At 45.1% G+C, this 18,133-nt stretch overlaps 1 protein-coding gene across 3 annotated transcripts in view; it reads left to right on the top strand.

Moving 5' to 3' along the window:
* RBFOX1 (RNA binding fox-1 homolog 1) overlaps positions 1–18,133 on the top strand; it is a 2,060,838-nt gene that overhangs the window by 169,042 nt on the left and 1,873,663 nt on the right. For 2 of the 3 annotated variants that reach the window (XM_023246513.2, XM_023246510.2), the window contains exon 2: positions 12,771–12,809. In XM_023246513.2, coding sequence (XP_023102281.2) covers positions 12,771–12,809 — 39 coding nt within the window. Of the gene's footprint in view, positions 1–12,770; positions 12,810–13,303; positions 13,384–18,133 lie in introns of all 3 variants that reach the window. The other variant, XM_045047971.1, reaches the window with a different exon arrangement.

Raw genomic sequence — 18,133 nt, 5'->3', positions numbered from 1 at the left:
GAGGGAGAAAGGGAGAGAGGGAAAATATCTTAATCAGCCTCCTTGCTATCAGTGTGAGCCTGATTCGTGGCTGCATCCCATGGCCCTGAGATCATGATCTGAGCATAAATCAAGAGTCTCAAGCTTAACAACTGAGCCACCCAGGAGCCCACAAAGGACTCTTTATTAGTACTGTCTTGGTTCCTTTTAGTCCTTTTAGTCCAAGCTGGTATAATCACTTTAAGAACTTCGTGGATTTCTTATGTGTCAGTTCATTATCGATTTCATTGGACCAAAGCCATACCTACAAATCTCTTGGAGGTAAGTACTTCTATGCTTGGGCTCTCTGTGGCTTCTGTGGGATAGTATTTCTAAAATCCTTGGGAAACCTATTGTTCTTGGGTGCCTCCTTAAGATCCTCGCAAGGAATTTCGTTTGACTGAAGTGGTCTAGGAGGCACCACCTTAAATCTTCAGTTTTAACAAATGGATTTTCAGTCACACTACTGACTTCATCTTTACTCCGAGGCAGGCATAGTGTTCTGATAACAACCTAGAATTCATGTGTGCCCTTTCTTTGAATAGCCTTTGATGGCTGGAAAGAGTACCCTGGGCCCTTTATATTTATTCTTTAATTGAGCTCTGTTCTTGCCCAATTTATTCTAGGTGGCTAGAAGAAGCCAGGTGGCACCTTCAACACTGTCTGGAAATCTTAGATGCAACATTGAGCTTATCCAGTACATTTCCTACTTTCTGCATTACTGCAGGAAACAGTGTAGTCAAAGTTTCTTGCACTACATAACCAGGAATTTTTTTCTTTAGCTTCCAATATTAGGTTTCTTCTTGCCCTCACCAACTGTTGCCTTGAGGCCTGTCACACTGCCCCCAAATGAATGCTGTGTGTTTCAGTTCTGATTGAGTAACATCCCACTTTTAGGAACAAAGTTTTGTTCTCGTTACTGTGATAAATCACCCCAAACTTAACACAATACAATGATGATTTAACCGTGTTTGTATATTCTGTGGGTTGGGAATGTGGACGGGGCATAGCTTGTCTTGCCCTCTAATGTGTGGGGCCTCAGCTAGGGAGACTCAGATGGCTGGGATAACTCATACACCTTGAGACCAGCACCACTAACTGGAGACTTCTTCACTAACCTAATTGGTGCCTGGGTTGGATGACCCAAAAGTCGGGCTTGGCTAGAATTTGAGAACAGAGGGCCTCCATGGAACTTGCCTGTGTGGCTTGGGCTTCTCACTACATGAAGACTGGGTTTTGAAAGGAACCATGTCAAGAGGGAGTGCGGAGAGTGAATTATCCAAGACCCTCAGAGGTTGTAGGACCTTCTATGATAAGGCTTCAAAAATCACATAAAATTATTTGTGCCATACTGTGTTGGTTGAAGCAAGTCATGAGCCCATCAAGGGCTCATGATTCAAGGGAAGGGATACCTCTTGATGGGGAGGAGTGTTAGGTATTTTCGGATCACGTTTTTATAACCTCCACAAGAAACAGGCCTTGGGGAAAAAAAATTGAGGACTCTATCATCCTTATCCAAGATGACTAGATAAGTTTTCAACATTTCTCTTCTCTCCCTTGGATTTTGTAATGTTTCACTCAACTGGATCCTCTTCTCCCACAGATGAAGGTCCATTATATTTATTCTCCATACATAAGATTTTCAACAACCTAGAGAGGCAGTCCTTTGGTATTCACTTAAATTCTCTTTGTTCATTCTCTTAACGGGATGATAGAAAGATGGTGGTGTGGCCAGGATAATGGTCAAGAAGAGAGACACTGGGTGAAGGTTGCTAGGTGAGAGAGCCCTGGTCTTGAGAAATAAGTTCTTGAAATAAAAACTGTTGATCTTGGTAGATAATTAGCCTTGGACTATGTCCCTGAAGTTAAGGAGGACAGTTCATAGCATTGGTCCAAAACTTCATGTTTTTATTAGGTATTGTTTTTTTAAATAAACTTAAACTAATGGGTTTTTGTTTGCTTTTTAATGTTATGAATACCATAGCAATACATGCACATGATGAAAATAATAGAAAATGTGGAAAAATATAAAAGAATAAATAAAATTTAAAAAAGTTAATATTGTGACATATTTTATTCTTTAAAAATGTGTTGAGATTATTTTATGAACACTGAAGTTTAAGAAAAAAAGATATACATTGCATTAAGCCCATTTTTTTCTCCATGTCATTAAATACAACATTGGAGCCCGATTTCTGAAGGCTGTATAATGCTCAGTTGTATGTCTGTGCTATACTTGACTTAACCTAAATGCCCAACAATAGTGGGTTATCTCAACATTGTGTTGGATCATTTGGCTCATGTCGGAAGAAACCAAGTGAAACCCACTTTGTCATCACACTTTGAACCTTTGATGGGTTATGTTTGTTTTTGGGAACAGAGTTGAAAGGTTGTGTTGTGAAGTATAAATAGATTTATTATGTTGAATCCCTGAGGGTGGCACCAAGACATCATCAGTAATGAGTTAGAATAACAATGACATTGGTGACTCACATCAAGTATTTACTGCACCCACCCAATTGTTAAAAACCTACATGTTATCTTTGTTCTGTTTGTTACTTGCCACACACAGTCACCGACTCCTGTCCAGTGTCCCACGTATTTCTTGAAGCTGCCCATTTTCTGTCCTCTTCCCATTGACATCTCCCTTCTCTTGATCTCTTGAGTAGTTGCTAGCTGTGGAACTGTCTTCCAGCCACGGTATTCATTGTAAAACGCAGCCTTCGCCATGTCATTTAAGCGGCTAAATCTCATTATCCTTGGAAAAACGTCCAAACCCCTTCTTGGGGCTCATGAAGCCCAGCCTCACCCTAAGATCCTTCTGTTCTCCAGCAGTTAAGAACTACTCTGGTCTCTGGCACAACCCCATCTCTAGCCTTGGGGCTTAATCAGGGTGGGCTGTTCTAACAACATCATAGACCAGGCAGCTTAAACAACAGACCTTTACTTCTCACATTGCTGAAGGCTGGAAGCCCAAGAAGAAGGCATAGCTGACCCTGTGCCTGGTAAGAGTTCTCTTGAAGATGTTCACCCTCTTGTGCCCTCACATGGTGAAGAAATAGATCGTTTCTGTCCTCTCTTGTCTTAAGAGCACTAATGCCACTGACAAGGCTCTACTTTGATCTAATTACCTCCTGAAGGTCCCACCTCCTCAAACCATCACTTTGGGGATTAGGGCTTTCATACATGGATTTTGGAGGTGATGTCCCTAGCAGCCTTGTATCAGTTCTTCTCTCTGCCTGGAAGGCCCTTCCTCTCCTTTAAGTTACCTCAGTTCACATATTGCTTCCTCCAAGAAGTCTTCCTGATCACCCCCCTGCCCCCTACACACACATACCCTGCAATTCTGGGTTAGGTACCCTGCTAGTGTTTAGTGTGACTACTGTAGGGTTTTCTTTCTAGTACTTATGTTAGTTGTTGCAGAATTTTATCTTCTCCTTGGATGGTGAGCTCTGGGAGAATAGGGCGGCTTCTCTCTTGTCATTACATCTTAGCCCAGTGCATAGCACATAATATGCCCTCATTAATTATATGAGTAAATGAAATCCATGGCTGCTGCTTCTTGGTCAAGCCCACTTAAAGATGACAACTCTGACCCACTTACAAGAACCAGCTCTAAAATCCTCCTGCATTTGCTTTCTGGGGGGTAGAAGATTGTCTTCTAGACAGAAAAATACCTTAAAAACAGAATAGGCAAGTACTTGTGTAAATCATTAATAAATCTGTTTACTATTTTTATTTGCATTAGATAGCAAATTAAATATTGCATTAAGTGAGTTAAATATTAATATTGCATTAAATATATATTACATTTTAAAAATTAAGTACTAGATGCTCTTACTTGAAGTTGGATTATGAAGGCTTTAGCACAATTAGCCCAGCATGTGCTAACTGTGTTGTTGTTTTCCATGTCACTGATGATTTATGAGAGCCCACAGGAATAAGGCAAAAGGTGAGGGGCCATGGGGGCCTGCAGATGGGAGGTATGGCCAGGAGGGCAGGGCAGCACGCAGCACAGTCAGAAGAGATGTCTGATAGTAGGAGGAGAGGGGCAAGAGGAGGAGTGGGAACGTGTAATTTATTCACAAACTTGTTATTTGCCATTTTTCTGGGAAATGTACGTAGAATATCTATGATCTCATTTAGTTGTTAGAGACCAATTAAACAGGTATGATTGTCGTTATAGCTTAGACAGTTCAGAACTGAGTTTCAAACAAGTTAGGTGACATACACAAGGCCTCGTGGCCTTGGTGGGGCTATCACGGGCAGTATGACTCACGTTGTTAACTGTGTTTTTCTACTGCTTCTTGAAGGAGGTGTTTTCAAGTGGTGTGGATCAAAATAGACCCATGGGATTTAAGGAATTTTAAGTTTGACTGTTCTTATTCCTAACAACAAAGGAACATGATAGAATTTAGATCTGTCCACCTACCCATCCATGTTACTGGCTTTTAGTGAGATCCTGATGGGTACCTGGTGTGGCCAGGTCTGGGAATATAGTGTACAAGGCAGATACAATCACTGTGCTAATAGATCTCATGGTCTGGTGATAGAAGCCAGGACCACCTGGCTTTTACTATCCCATGCTCTTTCCCTTCCATTAGGATGTTTCCATATTCCAAAGTACTCTTGGCTCAGGTAATGTATCCCATATGGTTTATGTCTGAAGAGCCAGGAAGGGCCTGGTGCTGACTGTGTCCTGATCTCTTGATGGATTGCTTAGATCGTCCTGGTCAACATCTTTTTGTGATGACTGGATTCCCACATGCAGGCAGTAATGTCCTATGATCTGTTGTGCCACTGTGCTCAAAGGCCACATGTGGGCATGCATTGGAGTTTAGGCCAGATACAACCCTGGGTCTCCAGGTATGACCCTTGTCTTGTGTGTTAAGGCCCTTATCTGCATCTGTGACTACCTGCTGCCTGTTCCTCGGGCATGGCAGATACAGCTTACCCAACACTTCATCATATCTCCGTGCAGTAGATTCTACCTTGGAGAAATAAGTCTTATCACTTTGCCAGACCAACTGGTAAGGTCTCTCCAATCCCCAATTTTATACTTCAGTTCCAACCTCTCATCTTAATCTCAAATGTTCTCCTACTTTCTCCACTCTAAATGGATATCTCACGGACATCTCACATGCCACATGTCTATCAAACACTTTCTTGATCTCTCCCAGTTCTTCTTCCTCCCCAGTCCTAATCTTCCCCTTATCTTCCCCAGATCACTAATCTGCATCACTGTCCACCAGAAATGGAAGTCAGGAAACCTGGGATAATGACACTTTCCTGGCCCCACTACCCCCAACACAAATACCCCTGTGACACACCAGATGTTCCCTTGATTGTATCTCCACAATATTTCTTGAGTCTGTCACCTTTTGTCTGTGACCACCACCATCATTCACACCTCCCTGACCTTTTGCAGGAACCACAGAAGCATCCTAACTGATAGGCTATTTTGACTCTGGCTCTGAATCATTCTCCGTATCAGTATAAGGGTGGCTCCATCCCCCCCTGCTCTCATGTCCAGTGACTTCCCTTTGCACTTGGAAAAACTCCAGGCTCCTGATGACCATGGATTCCAAGCTGTCTTTGATACTCTGCCCACCTGTCCCTCCAGCCTCACCTGTAGCACCTTTCAGCCTGCTGTGTCCCCTCAACTAGCATGCAGGTCCTAGGGGTCAGGAGCTGCTCTGGGCTCACACAGGATCACCAGTTAACTGAGCATAGTGTGGGGGCTCAGCAGGCCCACAGGCAACCGTGGTGGAGTGAATGGATGACTGAATGAGGCAGCCAGGTGCTGGGACTGGTGATTGCTTTCATGTTGGGGGTTATACACTGGGAGGCGGGGATTTAAGAATGGGGTGGAACTTTGGTCCCATTCTCCCTGTGTCCATGCTAAGGCAGATGCAGAACCCACCCTGCCCTGTGTGGGTAGATGACAGCCCCCAGCTGTTAGGTCCTCAGTCCCACCTCTGCACTTGAGCTGTCCTGCTCTTCTCAGGTTGGTCCCAGCCAATGAATGAAAGACTGTGTTCAAGGGCCTGGCCATTTCCGTATGACATGGGACTCCTGGAATGGACAGCCTGGGCTCTTGAGTCCCTGGAGAACTGCCAGACCGTGTTAGATAAGCAGGCATGTCTGGCAGTTTGCCTGTCCAATCTTACTGGCTCCTTTTCTCTTGGGCAGCTCTGTCAGTGCTCTGCTGCTGGGAAAAATGTTCATAAACTGGGTGCCTTACAACAGCAGAAGTTTATCCTCTTCAAGTCCTGGAGGCAGAAGTTCAAAATCAAGGTGCTGATAAGGCTGTGCTCCCTCCCAAGGCTCTAGAAGAGGATCCATCCTTGTTTGCCTCAGCTTCTGGTGGCCCCTGGTGTGCTTTGGCTTGTGGCCACATCTCTCCAACCTCTGCCTTCATGTGGCTTTCCCCTGTGTCTGTGTCTCTTGTGTCTCAAATCTACCTTTACTTTCTCTTGAGAGGACATGGTCTTTGCTTTTAGAGTCCCCCCAAATCCAATATAACATCATATTAGCTTGATTATATCTACAGAGACCTTTTTCCCTAAGAAGGTCATGTTCACAAGTTATGAGACGTTGGGAATTGAACATGCCTTTTTGGGGGAATACTATCCCACTGCTTACTCAAGTGTTAGTCCCTAGTAAATCTATGTACCTGACTGACTTCGCCTTGGCATCTGTTTGCTTGAAGACCCAGCTGATACGCTTCGTTTCCTCATCTGGAGTGCTGTACTCGTTACTTCTGTTAGGATATCCCATTTCTGGAAGCCACCTGAGGGCCAGTGTGTGTCCCTCAGCACAGTGTCAGGTCTGATCTTTCATTTATATGATGTAATCAGTGGACAAGAGAGGCCTTGGAATCAGCATCGCAGAGCAGGTTTGAATCCCAGCTCATTGAGTATGGAGGCCTGAGAACTCCTCTCTTTTTGTGATATGTGAATCCAGAATAATAAATACATACATAGACAGGATGTGAGGATTAAATGTTTCAGTGCAGGTTTAATGGGGTGGAGTTCACTGCTGTCCCGTCTATACCATTATAACCCCTTTGGTCACTTTAAAAATGCTTCTATATCTCCTTTGAAAAAGAAGGGACACCACTGAAAGGGGGGTACATGGAGAAGGTTTTGGAGCTCTGCAAGGTTCTGAGCATGAATGGGAGTCCTGGACCATCCATGGTCTTTGGGCAGCTGTGGTAGTGGAAGGCTCCTTCCAAATAGTGGTGGGATGCAATCATTCTTGGTGTCATGATCTCCCTCCAATGGCGAGAATGTTGTATAGGCACTGGTTTGGCAGATTTCTTTGGAGTTCAAAAAGACTGAGCACCGTCTTTCTCCTTTGACTCCTGCTAAAGTAATCCTAATCCTCCCTCAGGCAAGGAGGATGCCTCTGACTGATGAAAAGTCTTATATAAGGAAGGACACAAAGGAACAGGCGCAAAGATTAATCCAAGTTCTAATCCCATTGCTGGAGCAAAGTGCGTCACCTGCTTGGATTTCACTTTCCAGTTCTTATGAATATCACTGCTTGATCTCACAATGTTACTGTGCTTGTCATCAGGTGGGGGGGGTGGTGAGGGGACATATTCAGATGACAGGTTTGAAATTCTGGTCACGAAACGTATGACAAGGAAAGGAGTGTCTGTAGAAAGACTGTTTCTCCTCTTTACTGGGCAGAGGAATGGAGAAGCTATAGGCAAGCTAGGTCCTTTCTGAGGGGCCCCTGAAGTTTCGCATTCTTGGTGTGCCTTCTAGGAGATTGTAGGCTGGGAGGGAAAAGGGACAGCTGGCCTAGATGGGACTTAACCCTGTCGTGGTCTACCTGCCTTCAAGATTATGTATGCGAACAGAGGTTGGGTTCAGTTTTTAAGAGTGATGTATAGGGGAGTAACGTCTGAGCATCCAAAGAGTGCAGTGGTCTGGTAATTCCAGAGTGCAGTTAGGGCATAGTCCTTAACTGTTGTCTGCCTCTCTTCTCCCTTTTTCGTTCTCTTCCTCTCTCCCCTGCCCCCCTCTCCCCTAAAGGCAGCTCTTACTCCCAGACATAGAGAGTAGAGGTGGGAGGGAGTAGGTGAGGAGATGAGCAGGCCTGCAGGGAGGAAAGGTGCCTAATTATTGTACTGGGAACTGTTCAGAATTGGAACTTCAGGCCCCACAGCTCCTGCAGCAAACCAACCAGGCTCTGATGAAAGTTTCATGCGGTTTTCTCTTCCCTTTAAAGCCTGTTGGGACCTTTTCGACAGAGGAGAAAGGGGTAAGGTTTGCCTTAATCCTTCTCTGTCCCATATTTCTGCCTTTAAGTGGATCCAAGCCCAAGCCTTGCAATTATCTCAAAAATAGCCCCGATGGCCATGGTGCATTTGGTGGGTTTCCTTGGCGGAATCTAATGAAACAGCCCAGCAAGGAAGAGATAGCCTGTTGGCAGGGTGGATAGATGTCCCTGTGTCTGTTAATCTCACATTTCATCTTGGTTTAAGCAGTCTCTGAGCTCATTAATTGTCTTTCTGAGAAGGACCAGGCATTTATCTTTGAGAGCCATCTAGCTTCAGTGAGTTCACCCAGCCTAAAGAGAAGGGAAGGGACAGACTGGAGCTATCCACTTAATTTTACTGAACAAGAAATAGATTGTTAGACAGGGTGATGGCTCTTGATCTGTTTTGCCTGATTGCCTGCCAAACAGGTAGTAGCAATCGCTGCTCCTGCCCACAGTGCATGAGAGTGCCACCTGCCGATGCCATCATGGCACTGAAGATCACCCTTCTCTCCCTGACACAGGTGGAGTTGTACCCATGACGCATCACATGAACAAAGAGCTGCCTAATCTGCGTAGAGGACCTGTCTGTTTTAAACAAACCAGATAGATAGTAACGGAAATTTTAGGAAAAGGATAGACTAAAATGACTCATGATACATAGTGATTTTGTTTTTAACCGTCAGTTTCCTGTAATGAATTTAAAATAAATTTTGAGGCGTGCCTGGGTGGGTCAGTCAGGTTAAACATCCAACTTTGGCTGAGGTCATGATCTTGTGGTTTGTGGGTTCGAGCCCCGTGTCAGGCTCTGTGCTGACAGCTCAGAGCCTGGAGCCTGCTTCGGATTCCTTGTCTCCCTCTCTGTCTGACCCTCCCCTGCTTGTTCTCTGCCTCTGTCTCTCTCTTAAAAACAAGTAAAAATTAAAAAAAAAAAGATTTTGAATGTTGTTGAGTAGGGAGGACAGTTAAGTTATGATGCACCCATAGTATGGAATTGTGCGCAGTTGTTAAAAAAGATGGCCCCACGTCATGGGTTCTTTACACATCTCAAAGGTCCCTCAAGGAACCCAGGGTCCCTCCCTGCAACAAAGAGTTATCCAGTCCAAATTTTCTATGGTGCTGGAATTGAGAAACCCAACTATACATGAACAATCTGGAAAAGATACCCTCTATCATTAAGATTATAAAAAGCACAAGCAAGTATACAGGTGCCTCAATGTCTACAGTTCTCATCCACTTTGTAAAGTATATTTGTGTGGCTGTATATATGCATATATAGGCAAGTATGTTTGTACATGCTTAAGAAAAGGCTGAAAGAAAATTCGTCAAAATTGCATCCATGATTCTTAGGGGTGACTGGAGAATGATAGGGACTTCTTCATTTATAATTCAGAAAAGAGTGGTGGGGAAAATAATGATTTTGATTTATATAAATTCAGTTGACACCTTAGCTTTCCAGGATCACACATACTGCAAAATGGATTTTCACAGGGCAGCACATTGGCATAAAGCACATACATTGCTTTTCAAGGGACTGTTACATGAAGCTCATCTAGATGAATGCTGTATCTGCCATTAGTTACAGTCAAGCTTGGCAATAGTAGGCTTTGATTTCTCAAACAAAATAAAATGAAACTCTTAATACAAGACGAAAATGGATCCAAGTGGTTAAAGATGTATGAAAAGTGTATGAAACCACTTCATGGCACACCACGATGACCAACACCCTGAAAAACTGCCACGGAATATTTGTTTTGACCAAATTTTCCTGGTGGTCCCCTTCCTTTGAGCCAAATTGTTCTCAGCAGCACAGAGATGTGTCTTTGAAGAGTCTCTTATTATGTAGTAACCAGATCAGGCACAAGAAGAGTGCAGTGTGAGAGACACAGCTGCAGTGGACCAGCCCGAGGAGTGTGGGGGTGAGCGAGGGCAGGACCCCAGGCCCTGAGCTGGAGGAGGTGCAGCTGGTGGCTAGAGGAGAGCTTGGCTTGGGCCCCATGGAATTAAAATGTCAGTGGTTCTGGGAAATGGAGGACAGTCAGCTTGGGGGCAAGGGGAGGTCAGGACTAGATGCAGACGCTCAGGGGTCCTAGAGGAGGTGGGAAATGAGGTCCCAAGAGGTTCAGTAAATGGCCCCAAGGGAGGGCAAGTAAGATGTGTGCAGAGGATGCTGGTGTTCTTGGAACAGGCACAGAAAATGGAACCCAGAGAAGAAGCACTTGAGGAAAGGAAGTCAGAAAAGGGGGCAAGACAGTGCTTTAAGAAGGGAGTGGAGAGTCACTGCTGGGGGCTCCTGCCAAGTTGAGAAGTCAGAAGGAGCTCTGGTTGGTTGTACCATGGCAGACCAGATGGGCAGGAGCCACAGAAACTGAGGAGCAAATGAGACAGTGGCAAGGAGACCCACACACTCCTCTTGAGAGCTGTGGCCTCACTTGTACTTCGTGATCCCCTGATTTCTGTCTGTTCCTCCCACAGATAAGTGCCACTGGGGGCCTGTCCTTTTGTGCTTCCCACTGTGTCTCCCATGTTGAGCACAGTCCCGGAGGATGCATGGAGAGAAGCAAAGAGAACAGAGCTTGATTGTTTGTAAAGGGCATAAGGGAACCAGGAAAGGAAGGGCAGGCAAGCTTTAGATACGTTTCTGGGTCCTGGTTTGAAGAAGAGTTTGTAGGTAAGGAAGGGGAGGGATAATGGATGGAGGAAAGGCTGGGGAGGCCCAGCGCTTGGTACTAAGACCCCAGGGGAAAGGTGTGTATTTGTCTAACCCACATATACAGACCCCAGGCTTTACCTTACACATCCTCTCCAGGTGTACCTCCCTTGTAAACATGAGGCCAGAGACCCACCTGAGTGGGCAGCGTAGCTTAAGTGGCAGGCAGTACAAGCCCTCTGGTTTTACACCTTGCAAACAGGAGGGAAAAGCCCCAGGCATTCCTGGGTGCATCACCTTTGGAGATAGTCAGAGAAGCAGCTCATCCTTCAGGTAATTATCCAGCATCCACTCTACAGATGACCTCCTAACAAATTGTGGCTCTAGCTCAGAATCATACCCCTGAGCATTTCTCTTTACGTAAATGGACTGTGCTAACTGGTCCTAGTCCGTGTTCATTGTCAATGTCTTGGGCCTGGGCTTGACCAACAATGTTAATAAACTTGCTAACAACAACTCTTAACACTCAGGCCTTTACTGAGTGTAAAGGCCTGTCAATGAACTGTTCAAGTGGTGTCTCATTTAATCTACATGACCACCCTGCGAATGTAGCATGATGAACCTTAAATGCAGCAAGGGGTACTGGTGGGAGGGAAGGGTTGGGTGTTTGCTTCTCCAGGTGATCAGGTCAGCTGGGCCTGAGTTCTTGGGCAGCAAAGCAGAACAGTATCTAATCTAATTGTCATTTGGGTGCTGGTTGGTTAAGCTCGTTGGGCCCGAACCCTGCTTGGGACCAGCCACTGCCCAGGGGGTCATCCTCAGCTGGGAACAGGCTGGGCGATGGATTTTGTTGTCTTGCTGTCTTCATTCTGAGGTGTTGGCAGAGTCCACAGGCACATGGTGAAGGGCTCCATCTAAGCCTCAGGAAAAAGGGAAGCTTGTATTGCCTTCTCTCCACTTTGGTTGGGAAACCATTTTGGACTGGAGGGTGATGTCTGGGGCTTCCGTGCAGGCTGGCCCTGAGATTGGCATTTCGGAAAGTATCTCTGCAACTCACCTTTGCCCCTTCGACCCAGCCAGGGCCCTTCCTATGCTGGCAGCTGGGTCAGCCCTCTGAGGAGGAGGTAAGCATGTGCGCAGATCAGTCTGCTCTATTGGGGCTACCTGGGGCTATTGAGCTGAGTAGGATAGAGATTTTGGTGCTGTGAAAAGATACGTAAGATCTTCCTGTGGCTTCCTAACTTACTTAGAAAAACATCCAAATTTGTACATCAGCCTTAAAGGCCATATGTGATCTGGTCCCTGCCTGCCTGTCTGATGTCTGACTACTCCGAGCCATTTTAGTCTTGCTGCTTTGTGCCTGCCCTGGGCCTTGGTACCTGCTGTCTCTGCATTTAAAATACCTAGTCCAGATATGTCTGTTCCTTCTTGTCATTCACTCTGAACACCCCCCACCCCTACCCCCAGTCTACAGTAGCACCCCCCCTCTGCACCCCATAATCCATTGTATCATCATTCGACTTATCACTGTCTGGTATTATTTCCATCTATTATGTATTACCTTCCACATTTGCTGTGTTTTCCCTCTTCTTCCTCCCATCCCATGGCAGGAATTTCCCATGTTGTTTATTGTTATAAACAGAGACTACAAAGCACCAGGCATGTGTTAGGTGCTCCATGGGCATTTTTGGATTGAATAAATCGAATATTTCTTTACAAGGGATGTAATTACTTTGTCTAAGAGAAAAACATAGGGAAAACAATTGTTGCAATGTGAAACTCAGCATTTCTTGTCTTTGTATTTTTTTTTTTTTTTTTTTTTTTAATGCAGGATCTACTGTCCCTGCCATACAGCCTGGTCGAGGGTCAGGTAAGTACTCTTTTGGACCTGACTTAAGTTTTTTGTTTAAGTCGGGTGAAAAAGAAGGAGGTAAAAGGTTTCATGAACTCTGTAACTGTGAAAAACCCAGCCCAGCCATGTAGGGGTGTGGCTAAGGAGAGGATCGGGAATTGCCAGGGTGAGTAACCAAGAGTTTCCTCAAGCTCCCTTCTCAGTTGGAGGGGCTCCTAAGCATAACAGGCACATATGTGCCATCAGGCACAGCACTCCAGTCCTGTGCCTGAAGCAGACATCTATAATCAACCACAGCACAATTCAACCCTCATGCAGAGCAGTCTCTGCCAGTGGATCAGGGTAGGCTGGTGACATTGAGCCTACTTGGCACAGTGGATGAACGAGCTCTAGAAATGAAGCCGGTTTTGCCAGGGTGCGGGCGGGTAAGTGGTTAGAGGGTCTCATATTAGAGACTATGAGAGTGGTAGTGAGGATGGAAGCCATGCCCCTGCCTCTGTTTCGTTGTTCAGCTTTCAAGGCGGAGGAGGGAAGACACATCTTCTGGCGTCACACATTTTTACCGGTGTCGGAGCCACTGGAGCTTGGCCATGTAAGAATATAATTGAACCAAACAGATCTATACCTTGGAGCAATGCGTTTTTTTTTTCATTGATTCTGACTCCACATTATTATTGTTGCTTAATGAGGAGCTAATGTAACTTCTAATGAAGCCACATGGCCCTTGGATAGATGAAGTAAGGTTTTATTTCCCTCATGACACTGTATCCTCTCTTCAATTAAAACCCGGGAAGAAAAATTAATACAAATGTAAGATTTTTTTTTCCTTTCTAAGATTAGTATCAAGATAGTAGCTTTTTATTACTCATGTAAATTTCTTGTGTCATGGAAACTGGGGAGAAGCATGGCTGGCCCTTGAGTGGCCTGGAGGTGATGTTAGTGCTCAAGAAGGCTGAATCTATGGTCTCTGTCATTGGAGTGGTGATGAGAGCATGCTCCGTGCTCCCTTGTTCCTTCTCGGCCTGCAGGTGTCACTGCCCATTGGAGATCCTCCACAGGCTCTTGCTGGTAGCTGCCAGTTATGGGTAGGAGAATTTGAATAATTAAAAGTAATTTACTGAGGAAAAATACACATAAAATAGCCATTTTTATGTGAACAATTTAGTGGCATTTGGGACATTCCTAGTGTGGTCAACTGCTGCCCCTAAGCATTTTCATCCCCCAAAAGGGAACAATGTTAGCAGTCACACCTGTTTCCCTCCCCAGCCCCGACGACCACTTTCTGTCTCTACGGATTTGCATGTTCTGGACATTTCATATGAATGGAATCATACAGTATGTGGCCTTTAGCGATTGGTTTCTTTCACCGAGTATAACATTTACAACATCCCTCCCTGTTGCATCATGTATCAGTTCTTTCTTGTTCCTCTGATGGCTGAGTAACAATCCATCATAGGGATATGCTCCATTTGTCGATCCACTCGTCTGTTGGTGAGTATTTTGGCTTATTGTGCACAGTGCTGCTGTGAACATGCATGTACAAATATTCGAAGTCCTGTTTTTAATTGTTTTGGGTGGATACCTAGGAGTAGAATTGCAGGGTCATAGAATAATTCTGTGTTTAACTTCTCGAAGAACTGCCAAACTCCTTTGAAGCCCGGCAGGCTGCTCTAGGGGCCATGTTTTCAACCACCATGCTGTCCTGCACTTGGGGGTGTTGTCCCTGGTTAGCACGTTCTAGTCTGTGCACAGTACTGGGGAAAAAGGCAGGGGTGGAAAGGACAGGGGAGGGCAGGCAGGTTCCTCTCACCTCAAGGGATGAAATGTATCATTCCTGGGCAACCTGTCCAGTGAGTTTGCTGGTCTCTGATTTACCCTCTTTTTCCATTGGGCATCTTGACCTCTAAACTTTGGACAGTCTATGCAGTTGCTGAGTCATTTGATAGAGTCAGTTTGTTGATAGGTTGGTTGACTGAGTTATTTAATTCTCTATCTCTGTCTCTTTCTCTCTTTGTATAGATGTATATAAAACTTAGTGCTGACAAAGTCAACTTGACAAACTAATACCGATTCATTGGGCATCAGCTGTGAGTTCTTTGATAACATTTGGGTCAGCCTCACCCTCCATGGCACCTAGGCAGGCTAGGTCTCATCATCCCTCTTGATACCATGGTGGGCAGAAGCCCAGAGAGATGAGGTAGCTTGACCACAGTCCCACAGCTTGTAACTGGCAGAGCTGGGATTTGAACCTCGGTCTGTGCATTTCCACACCGTGGTTTCTTCCTGCTTTGCCTGCCGGTTTCTCCAGACTCCTCCAGGCATCAACTTTTTCCATACTAGTGTGCAGTGATTTGTTGTTTTCTAAATACCTCATTACCGTTGTGTCTGCTGAACCCGCGTAGCCCCCAGAGCATCTTGGGGTGCTCTGAAGTTCTTGTTGGTCCTGAGAAAATGGGAATTCGTGTTGCGGCAGCAGTGATTTGTTCTTCTTTATTGCTAGTGGTTTACTAACCAGTGTGTGGAAAAACAGATTATCTGGTTTTGATGGTCAACGTGGTGGTGTTTTCTTTTTCTTTTTCTTTTTTTTTTTTTTTTTTTTTAACTGACAGTGCATCCTTGCTTTGTCAATACTTGAGTGATGGGGGTGAGGTCTGGATCTGTTGTGTGGAGTTGTTCATCCTTCTTCTCTTGGAGAGGGATGCTCCACAAAACAGGAAGGGAAGGTCCAGATCCCTAGCTTCTCTGGCAGCCGAGGAAGCTGGAGACAGATGCTTCTCTGGTGAGAAAGGTGGCATAGACAGGTAGGTCCCACCCACACGGAGTCCTTGGCTCCCCAGATACTAAGCAGTTAAACGTTCTTCCTGGAAAGTAACTTCCTGGAGCCTCAACTCCTTCCCCAGGTCCCCCTCTTCTGAGGGTGATAAAGCATGGGGGGGAGCTGGGGCATATTTACACCTGCTCCGTGCACAAGCTTCAATGGCAGTAATTCTCTGACCTTTTAAAATGGATAAATCTCCCTGGCAGTGGTATATTTCTAAAGCTGAGCTCAGAGTGGGGGTGGGGGGTAGGGTTGAGGCACTGGCAGACATGGCCAGACCTAGAGAAGATTGATTAGCCCCATAGGGATCTGTTCTAGAAACCTGCCACACCTATGGTGGTTTGGGTAGAAAAGTATGCTTTTGGCCAGAGTTTGAGTCCTTTCGCTACCTCCCAGATGGATGAAAGCAGGCAGGCTGTTTTTCAGATTGCAGAGGATTTATTCCTTTGATCACCTGTCTTCGTCTGTCTCTGAGTTCTGATGGATGCTCTGTTCTCATGTCTGTGTTATTCGCCGTCACAGGGAACACGGGGCAAGAATCTTATTATCACCGGTTCTTTAACTTCCTTCCACCATCACCAGGGAGCATAATAACTGTGTGTTTGGCTGTTGCCTTACTTTTATTCTCTGTTCCTTCCTTCTCCCTCCTGAGCTCCCAACCAAGGGGTGTGGGAGAGCCTGAAGAGAAAGTCCTGGTGGCCCTTCTCAGACACCTACTGTGTGCAGGTGTACCCTGACGAGGAAGTCTGTTGTTAAACCCATTTGTGTGTGGAAAACCTCATGTCCAGAGAAGTAAATAACCTTCCCAGGTCACCCAACTCACTGAGGCCAGGACAAGGATTAAAATCAAGGTCTTATTGACTGTGGAGTATTTGCTGTTTCTGATGCTGCCTCTAGAATAGGGAGTGGCAGTGTGGATGCTCAGTCGAGCCCCTTCCCAATGCCTGGGCTCCTTATTTCTCCTGATGGTGCCTGTCTAGACTGGATCTCACATCCTTCCATCAGCTGTTTGTAAATTCACAGCACCTTCCCTGTTAGAGAGGCTGGGACTGGCTTCCCAGGGATCATTTCCTAACAGAAGGAATGCTCTTTGCTGCTCAGTAAGTGTCACTTCATAATTACCAGTGTAATTAGAGTAGGATTTACCATCTGAGCCTCTGTGGAAGCTGCAAGTCTGCCTGTATAGGTAGTTCTGGCTTTAGAAGGGTGTTTGACTACCTAAGGAACCCTTGGCATCCTTAGGGCTGCTGCATATCCACAAGGAGTCACTTCTCAGACTACTCAGGCAGATCCAGAGGCTTCCCATGGTTTTAAGAATAATGCCCAAACACTCTGGCAAGGAGCTGGCTCCCAGGCACATTTCTGACCTGGCCTCTACAGTCTCCTGCTCCTGGAGGCTGTCAGATCTCATGCCACCTTCTTTTAGGAGCCTCTGGTGAGTAGCCAAAGTATCAACACCTCCTGCCCCAAACATGCCCTTTTCTATCTTAACCTTCTTCATGGCACACAGCATGATCTGAAATAATAATCTTGTTCTCATGTTTATTTTCTTGACTCCCTCTTACTAAAATACAAGCTCCTCAAGAATCAGGTCCTGCTCATTTTTCTTCCCATGTCTAATTGAATGCAAGCCTGAGACCTTAGCTGGCACCTTGTTACTCCTGTTGCATTTTACCATATCCCATTGTTTATCATCATGCCTCTGTTTTAATTACTTTGTCTACTTACTCCTTTTTCCTTTGTGCATGGAGGAGGCCTGTAAAAATCCTAATAAGAAGCACTTTATCTTTTTATTCCATTAGATCCCCGGTGCCTGATAAAGAGTTGATTCTCAGTGCACATTGCACAGATGGATGCATGGATGAGCGAATGAATGGATAGGTGGGTGGGTGACTGGGTTGACTGATGGATGGATAAATGGGCAATTCTGGCTGAATTTTCCTGAGATACCGTTTGGACACTTGTAATGGTGTGCTCTCTGTCTTACAAACCTTATTAATTTATAGTGCAGAAGCCTTGGTTACTTTATTTGGATGGGTTGGTTAGGGTTTCCCAGAGCTACTATGTTCCTGTCAGCTTCTCTTGGTATTGGTCAAAGTTTGTACTTTATCTATTTTGAGCCCTTGTCATTTGGCTCACAGAGGCTGTTGGCTAGCATTGGTTATGGATTGAAGGTTTTTTGGATATAAAATGGCCATGTGGAGCTTGGTTAATGCTTTCTGCCTTGGGTTTTTCTGAAATCAATGCTGCTTTCTATCTTTCTCTTGTTCTCATAAGCCTAGACACATCCGTTCATTGTTACTGTTTTTTAATTTACTTATGTTGCAAGTATCTCTTGGAAGTAGATTACGGATGGATCTTGTTTATTTACCCAGCGTCCTAGCTTTTTCATAGAGGAATTCAGTGTATTTGTCATAATATACATGTTTGATCAACTCTCATTAAAAAAAATTCATGAAAAAGAACTTTTCTTTCTGCTTCATGTATTTTCTCTCTTCTTGGTTCTGCAGATTCTCTTTGATTT

Source organism: Felis catus, chromosome E3, assembly GCF_018350175.1.
Source record: "Felis catus isolate Fca126 chromosome E3, F.catus_Fca126_mat1.0, whole genome shotgun sequence".
Lineage (NCBI taxonomy): Eukaryota > Metazoa > Chordata > Mammalia > Carnivora > Felidae > Felis > Felis catus.
The sequence above is the reverse complement of the archived record's forward strand: the minus strand, read 5'-3'. Positions and strand labels throughout refer to the sequence as shown.